This window comes from Dermacentor albipictus, chromosome 1 (genome assembly GCF_038994185.2).
Source record: "Dermacentor albipictus isolate Rhodes 1998 colony chromosome 1, USDA_Dalb.pri_finalv2, whole genome shotgun sequence".
In the NCBI taxonomy this organism is placed as follows: Eukaryota; Metazoa; Arthropoda; class Arachnida; order Ixodida; family Ixodidae; genus Dermacentor; species Dermacentor albipictus.
This window is the reverse complement of record NC_091821.1, coordinates 219,934,067-219,951,357: the sequence shown is the minus strand read 5'-3', so window position 1 is coordinate 219,951,357 and position 17,291 is coordinate 219,934,067. Positions and strand designations below refer to the sequence as shown.

General features: G+C 46.4%; 1 protein-coding gene across 6 annotated transcripts in view; it reads left to right on the top strand.

The window, feature by feature from the left end:
• Nucleotides 1-17,291, top strand: part of Lgr1 (Leucine-rich repeat-containing G protein-coupled receptor 1) — a 261,257-nt gene that overhangs the window by 222,191 nt on the left and 21,775 nt on the right. For all 6 annotated transcript variants that reach the window (XM_070530926.1, XM_070530922.1, XM_070530923.1 and 3 more), the window contains 2 exons: nucleotides 3,004-3,200; nucleotides 7,761-7,873. In XM_070530926.1, the coding sequence (XP_070387027.1) occupies nucleotides 3,004-3,200; nucleotides 7,761-7,873 (310 nt within the window). The remainder of the gene's footprint in view (nucleotides 1-3,003; nucleotides 3,201-7,760; nucleotides 7,874-17,291) is intronic.

The window sequence follows — 17,291 nt, the reverse complement described above, 5'->3', positions numbered from 1 at the left end:
TAGGGCCTAGTGCTTACATGGCAGGTACTGAATGCTTACTATGCTTACTAGAGAAGCATCGTGCTTTCTACCAGCCTTATATAGCTGTATCTTGGTCACAAAGCACTTGAAGCTGGACAACTGAGATGTAACTTATATCTCTAGAAATCCGCAAGCTGGAGGTACACATTAATGAAAGAGCAAGTTGGCATCCACCACACTGTAGCATAATGCTACTTTGTCCACTTCGTGCAATATCAGTAGAATACTAATCTATATTTGCCAGTCACCTCTACACCGAACTAGTCTCACCCCCTAAAAAAGGAAAACATAAGTAATGCTGCGTGGATTCTTTTCATACGATCACAGTCCCTCGACATTCCAAATGGTATTAACGTGATAGCGTTAAGGGCCCCGTGCCGCCGAAAATCCGGCGTCGGCATACGGCGTCCAGCGTTGACCGTCGTTTCGGGAATATTCATTCCGAACCACGCAGCCACGCATACCAAGCCACGCAGGCCTTTCGTGTTGCGTAAAGAAGTTATTGAACTAATTGAATTGCTCAAAGTAAAATGCATCAGAAAAATCGCAAAGTACGACTTACACAGACCCTACAGACATGATGGTGCTGGACTGTAACTTGAACATACGAGAAAACATTATTCTGTTCCGTGCAAAATTAAAAACACAAACTTCTTTTAACGTGATAGCGTTTCCCAGCTGCCGTGCGAGGTCTGTCTTAGAAGGAGCGGCGCGGCCCCCTCGGTTCTTTGGACAGCATCATAAAAAAAAAAAGAACCACAAAGCTCGCCTTGATGCATAACGTTGGCCGCCAGTGTTTCCCGGTAAACATTACGGTTACATAAACTGCAGTTGCCGGGAAGCGTGAGAAGCAGTCAGGGACCTTTGAATGCAATCGCGTTCCACTCTTAAAGCCGAAGCTTAAACGTCCTCCAAATTTTTGTGTCTTTCTGCCGTTAAGTATTTTTCTTTTTTGCATAACAAACAAAGCTCCACGTACCAAGTGAGCCAGTATTCAGCGAGCTCCTTCGGTATTCATGGGTTCATGAGCTAGGCCATTCTTTCTCAGCGCCAAGATTTCCACAAGGACGCGCATTTTAAGCATTCTTCGTCTTCCAATGCCGTGGCTAATTTTTCTGCATTTGTGCTGTTTTCTTTCTTGCGCACGGCGCCTTTTAACAATGAAATGCAGGATATGCTCACAAAGTTACCGCAGCTGCCTTATAGAGGCAACGTCGGAGCGAATTTTGGAGTCAATTTCCCGCCCGCGGTTTATCACCCAGCATGCACGACCGACATAACTCGGCACGACGCTGCTAAGGGAAGAGAATTAGAGATAAAAAAAGAACATTAGGAACGCAGAGCCGCTATACTGAGACATGACTTAATCGAGATTCTAGCATTCTCCGCTTGTGCAGGTTTTTCTTAACGGAACGCGTTTCTCGCCCTGCGTACGCCGCGGAGCATCTCAGAAATCTTGCTTATTGCCCCACCATCGCACTTGAATCTCTAACTGATGCCGCTAGTCTTTCTTTTTCCCTCTATACTAAGCTGACAAGGACTGGCGTCGTTATCAAATAAACGGCCTATCGATCATATTGACACTGCGTGAACCGGTGGGATTACATAACGACTAAGTGGAAAACAGCCTCCTCACCTGTCTCCCCTATTTAGAAGAGACTGTACAAACAGCATATAGTCGTAGCATCGTCCTAACTCCTCTAATGGGACAAGACAGGGAAGGGGGGGGGGGGCGCATCACGGACACCGTCATTTTGTTGCCAGGCCACGCTCTGGTGGCGCTTTTCGACACGCTGCCGGGCCCCGTGCCAGACAAATCCTGCCTCCCACACACGCCCTCTCTTCCTCCGGAAAACGCAGACAACATCAACGCTCTGGACATACACAGCGGATCACTGAAAGCGGTCCATTTAGCCTTGTAGCAGAATAGCGCTGGCTAAAGGGCTATGCGACGGAAATAGACGACAAATAAGCAGCCATAACTGGAAATTGTTCTTAGGAACAGGGATCAAGACGTGCTCTTGGACGAGTGAGTGTTTGCTACACGACATACGGAAATGCGCTGAAGACAATAGGACCAATCACCTTCTCTCTGTCTTTCGATATGCCTTGTAGGGAGAGGCAGCAGCGGATATATATACTTCCCCCTCTTAAAAATTAATGCAGAACTTACTTACGATTACTTTCAAACTATGCGAATAGCTGAAACGCGTCGTGTGTGAGGCGTATCCTGCAGGTCGTGCTTCTCTCTCGCGCGTCCCTCTGGACACGCTGCGCCATCTAGCGGTATGCCCACGAAGTCCAGGCATGGCCTCCGAGATGTGTGTCGTGCCAGTGGGTGCGACTTTTGAGAATTAATCGCGCCCTGTCCACGAGTATTCGTGGCGCAGAGCACTGAAACGTCGGTATGCTGCGATTGCGGAAACCTTGTAACGCGGGTTCGACTTCACCCAGTCGCGGGTAAATTTTTGCTCAATTTGTTATTGCTGAGCGCTGTGAACGAAGTTGATCCCACGTTTTTTAGATTTCACTACTTTTGATATCGGCCCCCATATTTATATTGCACTATCTTCGCGATCGGCGCATATTTTCGGTTGTATAATCACATACCCGGAAAGAAAACTGGTCTGCATGGAACAAACTGTAGGAGAGCACCGGGCTTATTTTACAGAGTCGGAACCCACATTTAATGGGGCTAGATATCGCTCGCTTCGCCCCTAATGGCGAGAAGTGACGGGCAAAGAGAATAGTGTAAGATTTTTGTATACAGTGGTTAAACCTCTAGATATAACTGGCATATGCAGAACAGGAACAGTGTAGCTAGAACTACAGAGCAGTTTCTCATTACTTGAAGTTCCAGTGTGGACATGAAAAGTTGCTGGTTCACTGCCGTTTGTTTCTTCTGCTCCTTATTCTTCAGGAACTGTCTCGTGGGCTTTAAAACTGAGCGACGGTTGAGCCTCTCTTGTTTTCGGCGTTCAGGTTCCAGAAGCACTGCAACTCAGATGACCAGGCGTCGATGAACCGACACCAGAAGCGGCCACCTGTGGTCGGCGAGGAGCACGACTTCCAACTACTTGAGCGCTTCTTTGTGGTCCAGCTGAGCACCAAGCAGACCACAACGCCGCCGACCAGAAGGTTCGTTCGCCATGTGTTCAGCGAATTCGGCACAATACATGGTAAGTACAGCATAGCCTTAAGGCCTACTTCACAGCACCATTGAAAGGAGAACTGGGCTAAGAATGGGGCGAAAATTATCTTGTTCCAATTAGACACCTTCAATGAGGAAAACAGGTTACAGGGGGTTCATACTTTTAGTTCATACTTTTTTTTTCAATTTAGCAAGGATTCGGCAGTAAAATAAAATCAAGAATACATGTGTGTGTGTGTTTACATTGCGTGGAATACACGGAGCCGCCCTTCAGAAACCTACGTTAGTGCTTATGTACTACCTTGGTTACCAACCGTGTTGTTTGTGGCATATTTGTTACAGACTCAAATACCAAGTGTTTTGTTTATTGCTTGATTATGTTCTCTATTAGATTCGTAGGTATCACTTAAGTGCAGGCACCAAATACCTGTCTACGAGCCATCGTTCCGTCTACTACAGTAAACAGCGCGTTCTGAGTATGCGTTTGCAATGAGAGGTTTCCTTCTCTACCTACGCGAAACGCAGCCGAGATTTCACGCGATGGCAGATGAGTACGCAAGCCTCATCAAATTTTTTTTAAATTAAATTGGGGGGTTTTTACCTGCCAGAACCACGATCTGATTCTGAGGCGCGCAAAAGTGCGGAGCTTGGGATTAATTATGACCGCCTGTGATTCTTTAACGGGCACACAATCCATGGTACACGGGCGTTATTGCATTTTGCCTCCCTCGTTATATGTGGCCACCGCGGTCGGGATTTGATTCCGCGACCTCGTGCTTAGCCGGACAACGGCAAAACCACTGTGCTACCGTGGCAGGTCGTGAGCGTCACAAGCGCTTCCTCTAATGTGCATGATCTCGAGAAAGCGGTAAGGGGAAAGAAAATGTATTGTCCTTGCTCCGTCGGAAACACTGGGCAGCCAAAAAGCGATTCCTTTCAGTGCATGGGAAGGAGCTTGGGAGGCAGAGATACTTAAACCAAAGGAAGTACTGTAAACGCGCTACTGTATAAAAAGAAAGTAAATCAAACATACGAATCAATAGCGCGGCGTCGGCAGCTCTCACCGTCTTGCATCGTGAGCGAAATCACCTGTCGGCCACTCTGAGACACACTCCCCTCTGATTAAAATCTGCTGCTCTTGCTTTACGTAATCATACCTCAAAAAGCTTTAATTGCGTCGCTCTTGTCCCTCTAAGGAGCGCGTCGGTGTTGTGCACCACTCCATTCTTTTGGGAAGCGTATTTTGCTGCAAAGTTAGCCTCACGTCTAGCATGTTTTCTATTTTGGGGGAAATAGATTTTGCGGCTTCCCCTTCAGCACAACTAAATCATTGTTATGTTTTAACGACGACGATGTTCTTAGCGAGGTACCACCACTTTTCCCTACTGGGTATGTTCCTATAGCTGCTTTCGTGGGCCCATCCTGGAGACAGTGAAAACCAAAAATGTAGGCCCATATGTGCTAGTGGATATGTGCCCTTGGGACCACTGGTCCCCGTGATGTTGCGGATATATATATATATATATATATATATATATATATATATATATATATATATATATATATATATATATATATATATATATATATGTGTGTGTGTGTGTGTGTGTGTGTGTGTGTGTGTGTGGAAGTAAACATTCTTCAGGCTACCTTTCAAACGTTAGAAACTTGAGCGATATAAAAGAGGTATTTAGTTTCTACAGTTTCGACCGGTGGGGCTGCTCTTAATCGAGGGTTTACAAAAAAGTGACACTTCGGCACTGATAGTGAAGACAGCAGACAGCGTGCCTGGCGGTTCCTATGGAAAAAAAGTGACAGGCATACGTCCAACCGAAAAGGAACACACCGAAAAGGAACAGAGGTGACAGCGATTGACTCCTTCTAGGCGCTTTGGCAGATTTACGGCAGCCTTATCGGCAACGATGCAGGGCAAGAGGAAGGCGGAGTCCCGTGTTTATTGGGCAAGGAGGTTGTGGGAGAGGGAAATATAAGCCGGAGAAGAGGGAGAGGGGCGGAGAGTAGCGGTCGCGATAATAGGTTCCCTTTGACCCGAGGCAGGAAAGGAGAAAACGGTCGCTGCGCAGCACCGGTGCGCGTGCCGCCGTTGTAGCAGGAGAGAGGGCAAGTTGGATATGGCTGAGCGAGGCACGATGAGAAGGATCCCGGAAGGGCGACAGAAAGCCAGCAACTTGTCAAAAGGATATATATATATATATATATATATATATATATATATATATATATATATATATATATATATATATATATATATATATATATATATATATATATATATATATATATATATATATATATATATTACAATATTACACACGAGGGTTGTAAAGTGAGGGAGTCCTCCTTGGGCTTACAGTTTTAGAAGTCGAGTTACGGAGCCTCCGTGTAAGTGCTGTTTTCAAACGTTTACCGAACAACTGACACCGCGTCAGCTCGCGCGCATTCCTGGCAGTGGCAGTAATTCACTCAGAATGACCCCGTGAGCGGTATAGGCGAAGGAAACAGCATTTATTTGTTTTTCCGCTCGCCTCTTGAAGCGCATGCGGAAGAAACAGCAAGCGGTGACCAGCGTCTCAATATTCGAGTGGAGAGCACGTATCCGCACTCCCTTCTCTCACAGCATATCCCGGAGGCACGTCAGCCGTCCCGGTCTTTCACTCATTCTTTTGGAGTTCGTTCCAAATTTGTGTGTGAAAAAAAGATTCTCTCTGCTCGCGTGCACGGATGTGTTGGAAACCAGATTGCAAGAGGACGACGCTCACGCGTTCAAAGGTGTGACAAGGCAGTCGAAAGTGCCTGGTGAAAGGCAAATTCGGGAGACTTTTCACATGAGCGGGGTAGTTGTGGAACCGCATACGAAAACGTGTCTCTGTTCGTCCGAAGTATTCGTGCTTACACCCCTCGCATTGAATTTTGCACGCGACGTTACTGGAATCACAATCAAGATTTTCGTTAATCTTATATACAATGACCGAATTCGATGCATCGGTTATGTCTGTTGTTGTTATGTGATGACAAACCTTGTATAGCGAGGTTTTCCACACGGTTGACAACCCTTGGGCATGTTGGGCTTCTGTGCCCTCGCCCTAACCAACAAATCCCCCAAATTTTTGGTTCTTTGATATACTACATGAGGCGGCCACTGGAAGATAGTAGCGAGTCAGCTGCTCTGCTTGATTATGTTAAAATGGCTGTCGAAAATGGCATTGACTCGTGGAGCACCGGTAGTGCATGTTATCAGACTGAGTATTGTTTTTTTTTCGCAATTTCTCCCATTATACGCGCTCGGTCGAAGCTGCACGCGCGCTCAATTGCGTTGTGTACTACTTTTGGAGGATATTTTTGACGCACAAGAGCGGTATTCCTCGTGTCTTTCAAATTTTGCACATTCTAAACAGATCCTTCTGTATCTGTGAGCTCGGGAGTAGGAGGTGCTTGTTTCGTGGTGGTGGGGGTGGCTACTATAGAAGTGCAGGTGTTGCTAACGATCTGTCGGCGTTTTTGTGCAGGGACGTGGAAATGCGACCTCCACTCTGACAAAGTGACGCCGAGAAAGTGGATACTATTTTGGGAGAAATTGTACGGGAAGCAAATTGACGGGTGCAAATAATTCAAGTTCGAACTGAAGTGCAAGATATTTTGTTCACTGCGGGCTCACACAAAGAATATATTATACAGGAATCACTTGTAGAACATTGGTTCTATGGCCTAATTTCTGAGGAAGGGAATTTCTAACGACGCCATAAAGATATTAGTACAGTTTGACGCAATTTTTGTTTCCATGGCGTTTCCGTTGATTCTCAGATAATGCTTGTTGCCGAACTCGAAGTGATTATATTTAATATATAAATTTAGAGGTGTCTCAATTGTATCTGTTTCTAAATGGCTAGGTTGGCTGGAGTCAGCGTATAGGCTGAAACTGAGGAAGCTATACCCTCGGTTTGGAGTATGTTTGTGTACAAACATGCGACATTCACAGTGACCAAGTAACTTTTCGCCGGTACCGTCAGGTTTGATACTTCCCGAAGGAAGTGATCTGTGTCTTGAATGCACGAGAGAAATGAGGATGGAATGTTCTTAATGAGAATAATAATAAAGCTGGATATTTTATCAGTCGCTAGTCCATTGCTGGAAACTATAGGCTGGTCGGGATTGTTTATATTGTGAAGTTTTGATAGCAAGAAGAAGCGGCCGGGCCTGGAGTTTCTCGGTACCAAGGCTGTGAATGTCGCACCGGTTATCTTGCCTGCCTTGAGCAGAGTGGCGAGAACGTCTTTTATCTCCTTTTAATATATCTCTGTAGGAGTGCTCGGGAGTTCTGTATCTAAATTAGAGTTGCAACTTAGTGGAAACCTTAGGTTAACAGTTCCTAGTGAAGAACCTTTAACTTCTCAGTGCCCGAACAGGTTAATTAAACACGATCGAGAGAAGCCTGATGACTGAGTAGATAATTTCTTTTGTAGATGTTATTTCATTTCCTAACTTGCTTTACCGCGTGTTATGGTGCTGTATATCTTTCCACAGTGCAGTCATGGCCTTCGTGTCACATTTAAGGTTCTGTACTTTCCAGAGGCTCCGAAACAGCGAGTGCAGAACACTTCGTCCAGCCCGTGGAACATCTTCCACTCTCGAGGCATGGAGGGAACCTTCCACCCTGAAGTGCGGCTGCAAGAAGAGCAATGGGTATTGTTTCCGAAACGCATCTTGCATGCACGACATGCATTTTTTTTTTCTAATGTGCACAATGAATAGCCATAAAGAAAAAGACGAAAAATAGTTCGCAAGGAATGGAAACCGATTTGCTCACGACCACCCAAGAGAAAAATTATTTGAGCTGTATTAGTAAGCACCCTTGTACAATACCGAAATTCCATTCTTAATTACCATTGCAAGAAATTTATTAAGCCACAACATGCTCAAAACATGATACACTGGTGGCGCCGCCGCGTTGATGTTTCTGCACCAGCTCACCGTCGCGTCACAAATTTTGTCGTGTCTTCTCGGGGCCTAGTTGAATATTTATCAGTAGAGAGAGAGAGAGAGAATGAAGAGGAAAGGCAGGGAGGTTAACCAGATATGAGTCTCCGGTTTGCTACCCTACACTGGGGATGGGGGATAGGGGTTAGAAAGATGACAGAGAGGGAAACGCAAAAAAAAAACGAACGCGCACACATGGAGACACACACACAAAAGGCGTTCCAGTTAAAGTCGTTCACACAGGCCGGTAGATCGCAAGAAGCGCAAAAGCGCTTGCACGGCCTTCTTCTGTGACGGTAGGTCCTTTCGATGTTGCAGAATTCTTTTTTCGGATAGCGGTTGGTCGTCCAGTTGGTCTAGTTCCTGGCTGAGGCATGCCCTCTGAGGACTGTACTGCGGGCAGGTGCACAAAATATGGCCAATTGATTCGTCATGGCCGCAGTGGTCACAGGTTGGGGTGTCGGTCATCCCTATGCGGAAGGCATAGGCTTTAGTAAAGGCAACGCCCAACCAAAGTCGATATAAAAGCGTGGCGTCTCTACGGCGAAGCTGTGATGGCGCTCGAAGACTTAATGTTGGATCAAGTGAGTGCAGTCGCGGATTTCTTAAATGTGGCTCATTCCATTGCGACGCGGTGCACTGCCGAGCAAGTAGGCGGAGCTTCCGTGCAGCGTCAGTTCTAGAAAGAGGAATGGGGACGTGGCGCTCCTCAGTATGGGCTGAGCGGGCAGCGTGATCCGCCCGTTCATTGCCGACCACTGAAGCCACTGAAAGGTTATGTCGTGGCCTGCATCACTTATATGGTGTAATGTCTCTGTAATATGGAATATTAGTTGCTCGTGCGGTCCGCGTCGTAAAGGTGACAGTAGAGACTGCAGTGCCGCCTTCGAGTCACAGAATACTGTCCATTTGTGTGGCGGTTCATCACCAATGTGATGAAGAGCAGTAAAGAGCGCTGCGAGCTCTGCTGCTGTCGATGTTGTCGCGTGGGTCGTCTTAAATTTGATTGTTGTAGCTTTCGCTGGTATGACGATTGCCGCCGCGGAGCTGCTTGGAAGGACAGATCCATCAGTGTAAATATGCGTAGAGTCATGGTAGTTCTCGTACAAATATAGTAGCGTGAGCTGTCTAAGGGCTGGTGATGACAGATCAGCTTTTTTCGAGATACCAGGTATTGCGAGGTTGATTTTCGGCTGAGCGAGGCACCATGGAGGGATCGAAGGTCTCGCAGCCGGAGTGAAACAAGCTGGCAATGATTCATCATATGCAGTTATCGTTTGGCTGAAAGATGTGTGTGGCCTGTCCGCTGGTAGAGAGGCTAAATGGTGACGAGGAGTCCTGGCTAGATGCCTTATATGGGTCCTGAGTACTTCAATTTCAATGTGGGTCTTGACAAGGTGGTCTCTAGCGATTGCTATCGTAGCCACTGTTGAAGCACTCTGAGGCAAGCCTAGACAGACCCGGAGCACTTGACCCTGAAGACTTTGTATAGTGCGTAGATTCGTTTTGCCTGTGTTGTTTATTGCTGGCAAGCTGCATCGCAGAAATCCCAGAAAAAGCACCCTGTACAGTTGTAACATGGCACTAGGCGACATTCCCCAGGTCTTGCCAGCGAAAAATTTGAACAGGTGGCATATGCCTGTCAACCGTTTTTTCACGTAAGATATGTGTGGGCTCCATGACAAGTCCCTGTCGATTATGACACCTAGGAACTTGTACGATCGGACCCATCGTATTACTTGGCCATTTATCGTTACACTGTAGTTTGCCATGGGTTTGCGCGTAAATGGCACCAGTGCGCATTTCTCGGAGGAAATTTCGAGGCCTCGATTACGGAGGTAGACAGCAGTTTGTGTCGCGGCTTTCTGAATTCTCGCTCGCAGCTGTAGGCGTGTTACTGCAGATGTCCATATGCAGATGTCATCCGCGTACATTGATACCCTGACTGTGGTTGGCACGTGCTCAAGGAGAGCAATTAGTGTTAGATTAAATAACACGGGGCTAAGTACACCGCCCTGGGGGACGCCGCGGTAGCTATAATGTAGAGAAGTATGGCCTTCCTCGGTGCTTACAAAGAAGGATCGCATGGATAGATAGCTCCGTATCCATTGAAACATCCGACCACCCACTCCTACCTCTGCGAGAGCAGAGAGGATGGCTTCATGCGTAACGTTGTCATACGCCCCTTTAACGTCGAGGAATAAGGATGCGCAGAGACGCTTACGGCGTTTCTCATGTTGAATGTAGGTGACCAGGTCGACGACGTTATCGATCGATGATCGACCGCGTCGGAAGCCCGCCATGGCATCTGGGTAGGTGTTGTGGTACTCCAAGTACCACTCCAGGCGTCCTAGGATCATCCTCTCCATTACTTTGCCCACACAGCTCGCCAAAGCGATCGGGCGATATGAGGAGAGCTCCAACGGCGACTTGCCAGGCTTCAGCAGTGGAACAAGGCGACTTGTCTTCCAGGTTGTTGGTAGCGTGCCATTTCTCCAAGATTCATTGTACACCTCAAGAAGAACCCCTCTCGCTCGCTCGCCCAGGTGACACAAAGCTCGGTAGGAAATTCCGTCAGGTCCTGGCGCTGATGTGCGGCTACACAAAGCTAATGCTGCCTTAAGTTCGTGGATCGAGAATGGTAGATCCAACCGGTGATCACGTGGTGGCGGACAGCTGCTCGAAGGCGATGGAATGTTGGTAGCTGTGAGTTGGCCGGATAATCTGGCGCAGAAATCCTCTGCCACGTCAATCTCCGATCTCTTTTGAGAGAGGGCAAGTGCCTTGAATGGGAATCGCTGTACGGGAAGTGTCCGCAGTCCGCGCACCGTTCTCCATAGTTGCGATAAAGGCTTGCGTGGATCTAGTGACTCACAGAAGGCAGCCCAACGTTGCGATTCGAGCTTGTCTAACCGGCGCTGTATCTTCTTTTGCGTGCGCCTGGCGGTCCGTAGATCGTCCATTGTTTTCGTACGTCGGTATCTTCGTTCAGCACGTCGTCGGATTGCTCGAAGTCGTTCTAGTTCCACATCATAATCATTAAGTTTCGAGGAGCATGTTAGAGTACGCATAGTGTCTTGCACCACGCTCTTGATTGCCTCTTCCAAGTCGAAAGATGGATTGGCGTCGCAGTGTTCTTCCATAATAGACTGAAATTTAGGCCAGTCCACTCTTTGGATCGTATCCCGTATTTTGGAAGCGGTCAATCCTCTGATCTTGATGTACGTGGGGATATGGTCGCTTCCGTGCGTCTCTATGTCCGCAAACCACCCTGCATGTCTGACTAGGCTTCGTGAGACGAAAGCCAAGTCAAGACAGCTGCTGTACGTGGAGCCACGTAAGAACGTAGGACTTCCATCATTCAGCAGCCAAAGTTCATTACTGGAGGCGAAAGATACCAGAGCTCTGCCTCTTGCGTTGATGATCGGACTTCCCCAGAGTGTATGATGGGCGTTGAAATCTCCAGTGATGACCCAGGGATTGGAAGTTGAGGAAAGGATGTCTCGTAGTCTTTTGTAATCAAATCGACTTGACGGAGATAGGTAGGCGCCTACAAAAGTGAAGGCCAGATTCTTTTTCCTTACGTTTAGGCATATATATTGATTACTGTCATTAGGTGGTACAGGCTGATGAGTGTAGGTGAGGTCACGGCGAATGAACACCAAAACCTTACTGTTTTCATAAACAGCTGACGACATAAATGATTCATATCCAGAAAGCCTGATTTTGTTCAATAAGTTCGGCTCGCAAATGACGATAATGGGAAACATATTGGCGAACACGAAGCGACGGAAATCCGAAAGGCGCGCTCTGAGTCCGCGGGCATTCCACTGAAAAATAGCTGCTTGTCGGACCTCTTCCCTAAAAGACCGTGGCTGTGGAGCCATGATCTACTCAAGGGTTGCAAGCACCGGACTCAGAGCGTCCAGTACTTGAAGCGCACTTCTGGCAGACGGTGTGTGCATGTTGCTTAGCAGCACGCGAATGGCATTCATTAAAGGCCTAATAAGTGCTATCACTTGCTCATCTGTTTTCCGCGACTCCTCGGATACAGCACCTTGCTGTACTGGGGGCGGCTTCTTCTGCGGCTCTTCTGGCGGTCGTGTACGCGGAAGTGGCGGCCATTCCTTTGTGGAGAGAGATCTGGCAGTTTGCTCCCTTCCAACATTGGTGATCGGAGTGCTGGAAACGTCCGCTGATGATGATGCTTGACGAGGGGACTTTTCCTGAAAGCTTGATGTTTTCCGCCGTGAAGACCGTTGTCGGTGACGTCGTCTTCGCCGTACTTTCACAGCGGCCTCTTTGTGGGTAGAGTTGTCTCTCACCATTTGCTTAAGAATGGTGAACTCTTTCTTGATCTGGGGACAGTCTTTGGAAGAGGCGCAGTGATCACCTTGACAGTTAGGACACTTGAACGTGGTTGCGCTGCAGTTGTCTTCTGAGTGGCGTTCGGCACATCGAGGGCACACGGCCGAATTTCTGCAAACGCCCTTCACATGTCCAATCTTCTGACAATTGAAGCATTGCATTGGTCTTGGAATAAATGGTCGAACCTGGTGGCGAAAGTGGCCGACCTTCACGTAGGGTGGAAGGCAGTCGCCTTTGAAGGTTATCTTCACACAACGTGTGTTGCCGAGGCGACCAACATGCACAATCACGTTGTGTTCGCTTGCTGGTTTTATGAGAATTGGGAGGTCTGCATTAGATATTTCATTGTCAATGTCATAGATGACTCCAGTTATTGTGGCACCATTCGTTGGCACGATGGATCGGACCTTGATGTTTCCCAGCTGCGTTACATGTTGTAGTATGGTCAGTGCACTCGGGTTCATCACATCGATTGCCAGGATGTTTCGTCTAGTATTTATCCTGACATCCTTGATCTCATTTGGCACGGTGTTCTCTAGATACACGGAGAGTGCTTGCCTGTTGAGGACGCGCAGGTTGTCGGTAGCGTTCTGTGGCACAAACAGGATGGAGTGAGGCCATCGCTGAGGAGCTGTTTTCACAGTGTTCGAGCTGGACGCCGAAGATGAGTTGATAATTCTTCGTTTGGCATTGCGGTACTGGACAAGTCGAAAGCTGTCCTCCGAGGACTCGTCACCTGATGCGCAGTACAGCTCTGTGTCCTCGCTACCACTTGACGTACTTCCTCGCTTCCTCGAACCGATGTCCGCGGGTGAACGGGAACCGGGAGGATCCTCGGGGTGTTGTACATCCATCACCGCGATGGAGGGGGCGGTAGACCCCACAGGTGCAGTAAGAAGTCCAGAAAAACACAGAGACGGGCGAGATGTGTTCCGCAAGAGAAGCACTTCGTCTTCCTCAATATTTATCAGTAAATGCATATTACGCATATTGGGTTTCGATAACTAAGGTTACGCACCAAATGTCGACAACTTTTATGAGCCACTACAGGTCCTAATACAAGCAAATAATTTAATATCCATGACGTTAGTGACGTTCCGGCACTGGGGTTTCAGCGCGAATTTCAAAAAATGCTTAATTTTCTCGTGTAGTAATTAAACTCTTAGCGCAAAATCAAGTTTTCCTATCATTCCACCTACTGTATAGCACACAGATGCCCATGAAAGATAATACGTAACCATATCACATAGCTTGGTGACTTCGAGAGCGCTTAACAATCGACCGGGCTCAGCTTTCCTGGCTGTGTAGAATGACACGGAAATTTGCAAAATTTATGTTATTTTCGTTTTAAGGATAACTGTGAGAAAATGCAATGAGAACGTACTTTAAACCTTTTCTTTCTTGAGCTAAGAAGATAATGGCACTGGCATTAGTCTAAGTATTAAATAAATATTACTTTTATAGAGTAAGAAACGTCTCATTTTGCCTGGTGGTCGGGGTTAAAATGAAACAGGTCGAAGGAACAAATTGAGACCATCACAAAAATTAACACCATTCAATACTTCCTATTGAGGCACTTGTAGCAGGTCCCCTGAGCCATCGAGCAAGCTTCGTGGGCTCATTCGCAGCGACTTCCGCACTGAATGCTCACACAGCCTGGTGCTTTCTTTGCTACGCCAGTTCTCGTGAACCGAACGCTGCCAGTTAGTTCTTTTTGGGGCGAGTCGCGTCACTGGCAGAACACCTGCTTGCATGCTGAGTGCATACTTTCTCCCTTCGCTTCCTTCAAGCTCCCTCTACTATTTCTACATATTGGGAAACGGTGCGAGCCTTCTAGCAGCATTCGCCAACAACCTGGCGTTGCGGGTAGGCGAGGTAAGACTTTGGCTCGGCTCTGGATTCTCTCCCTTAGCTTTCATTGTCCTTGGCACTGAAGAAATGTAATGGAAGGTTCTGTGGCTTCTAATACGCTCATTTTTCTTCAACGGGCTTTCGCGAATGCCTCTTCAGAATAGTTTTCGGCACACCGAAAGCTTATTTGCAGAGGCGGCAGTTCCTGGTTGCATGTAGTTTCCGGCCAATGCAGCAGTGCCCGTCTTTCTCTTGTAGCCCGCACCGTCCGACACAAGAAGCACGGAACTTGTTTAGAGCGGTAACAAAGAATGCGCCCAATAAAAAAAAAATTATTTTAGGGCTGCTCCGAGCGTGTTTTCTTTGCATTAGAGTATTCATCAAATTATTTTGTGATTGTGAAGATTCAGGCGTACCATGCTGAAATTTCTTATAAGTCCAGCTAGTGAGGGGAAGTAATAAAATAAAAGCGGGAAGGCGATCCAATCTCTCAGTGAATTCGATCAATGTCTTCCGAGGCAAGTCGTGGGGTGAGGACTGGGCTGAGTCACTGCGCACGGCGGCACTCTATCGCGTAATGCCTCGCGTGAGGGGATGAGGTAGGAGGAGCTTTCATGAATGCGGTTAATGAGTGGAAGGCTCCAACGAGCTGCGGACCTTGTGTACTCTAGCATACTTCACGTCAATGTCATGACCGAGAGTTCGATTTGAAAACAGGTCCGTGTGCCAATCATAACCAAGAAGAGATGTCAGTGGTCTCCATAGTGGGAGAGCCCTGCATGTCCAGAATTACGATGTGCCAGCATTTTCCCACAATCAGCAGGCAACATTAGTGATTGAATTTGAGGGCACTGCGCAACAATTCCCGTGTTTGCAATACCCGACGCCTTTAACTACCTCCTTCTACCTCGTTCTGACATAAAAAAGTTAACACAGACTTTAATTGAAACGACAAGGTTTGTTTGTCGAAGACGGTACTAAACTGATGAAATATTTCAAGGCAAGAAGCCAATTGCGTTTAGTTTACCATGAAGACGACATTAGAATGAAACACACAGATCTCGTCTGCGTAGAAAACTGTCATCCGATGGCGAAATTACATGAAGGCATCTTTGAGATTGCACACAAAATAGTGGTTTGGAAAGCCCCGTAGAGAAAATGGGTCACAAATTGGAAACGAAAAAGTTCACTGGCGATTTCGTGCTAAACGTGAGAGAAATTCGTTAGCATTATGTCTCACCCCTTTGAGATCCCTGATTCACGCTTTGAGCCGCGTTCACCACGTTGCAAAGTGTTGTTCAGGAGCTCACTCGACGCACGCCCTGCTTCTTCGATGAGCGAAGGGCAGACTACAGTTAGTTGTAAGATATATATATATATATATATATATATATATATATATATATATATATATATATATATATATATATATATATATATATATATATATATATATATATATATATATATATATATATATATATATATAGTCTGGCCGCAGGTTGGATACTAGCCCACGTCTTCACATTACGCGTGAGATGCTCTTACCAATTCAGATACACTGGCGCCGTTTTGGCATCCACTTTCATTTCCATTTATTTATCATTTATTTTTATTTCAATTAGTAAGTAGAAGTAATCTCCGCTATGTTGTCCTTCGCGTCTATGTTGATGGGCTTCTTATGATATGATTAATAAATTTCGGCCACGCCGGTTCCCTTGCTTCTCGCTCGTTGATTATATATATATATATATATATATATATTTATTTATTTATTTATTTATTTATTTATTTCCACGTTTGCTTCGCCTATAACCATCGCCCCAAAAGACGATGGGACCTTCGTATTGATCCCAGAATTAGAAACCGCCAGAGAGAGGTAATACGATTTCCAATACCGAACATTTAGGCTATTAGCGACGAAATCGATGGTGGCCACTAGTTTTCACGGATCGATCTCTGCAAAGGCTTTTAGCAGAATTCATTGACTGAGAAAAGCAAAAACTGCACACCATTTGTTACGCCCCAACACAGTTGGAAAAGACCATGAATGACATCCGGAAGCCATACTTGGCCAGCTCTTACAACGTTTATATAGAAGACATTATCGTTTTTTCCAAGGCAAAATAAGAGCACGAAAATCGTATTTCCCACGTCCTCTAAGCTCTTTGCCTCGCTAAACTCAAAGTATAAATTTTAAGAAAATAGGGTCCTTCCAATAGAAAGTAGTTTCTCTCAGCAGGGTCTTCGACGGCTGCACTAAAGGCACAAAGCAAGAATGCGTTAAAACAATTTCCAATTGAAGAAGCCCTAAAACGTACTTTTTCCTCTGCGTTTTGGGGGCCTTTCTGGGCAACTTAGCGATATCATAAGAGACTGTACAATCGATACGAAATGTCTCACACGAATGATGCAGAAAGACGTGTCATGTGAGTGGAACGATGAGCGTGAAAGCGCCTATTGGGAACTGGTAATGCCAGTATCATCACATCATATTCAGCGCATTCCCGACTTCTCTTTACCGTTTGTGTTTAACACTGACGCATCGCATTATGTAACTGGTGCAGTGCTTTATCAGAAACCATCACGCTGCCTCGACAACACGATGTACCATGTGAGGGGATATTACATCTACACAATGAAGCTTGCAGAAGTTAATGACAACATGGCAGAAAAAGAAGCAATGGCTGTCTTGAAGATGTACAGCATTTCCGACATGACCTGTAAATAGCGAATTTCACACTTTTAACTGACCATCAAATACTGACACATCTTGATATGGGACAACCCTGAAATTGGCTAACTACCCTTATCGATTCAATTTCGTCTTTAGCGCCGCCCTGGTCCGCTGCTTACCGATGCAGACGCATTGTCTTGGTTACTTGTCCATGAAACAAGCGAACAT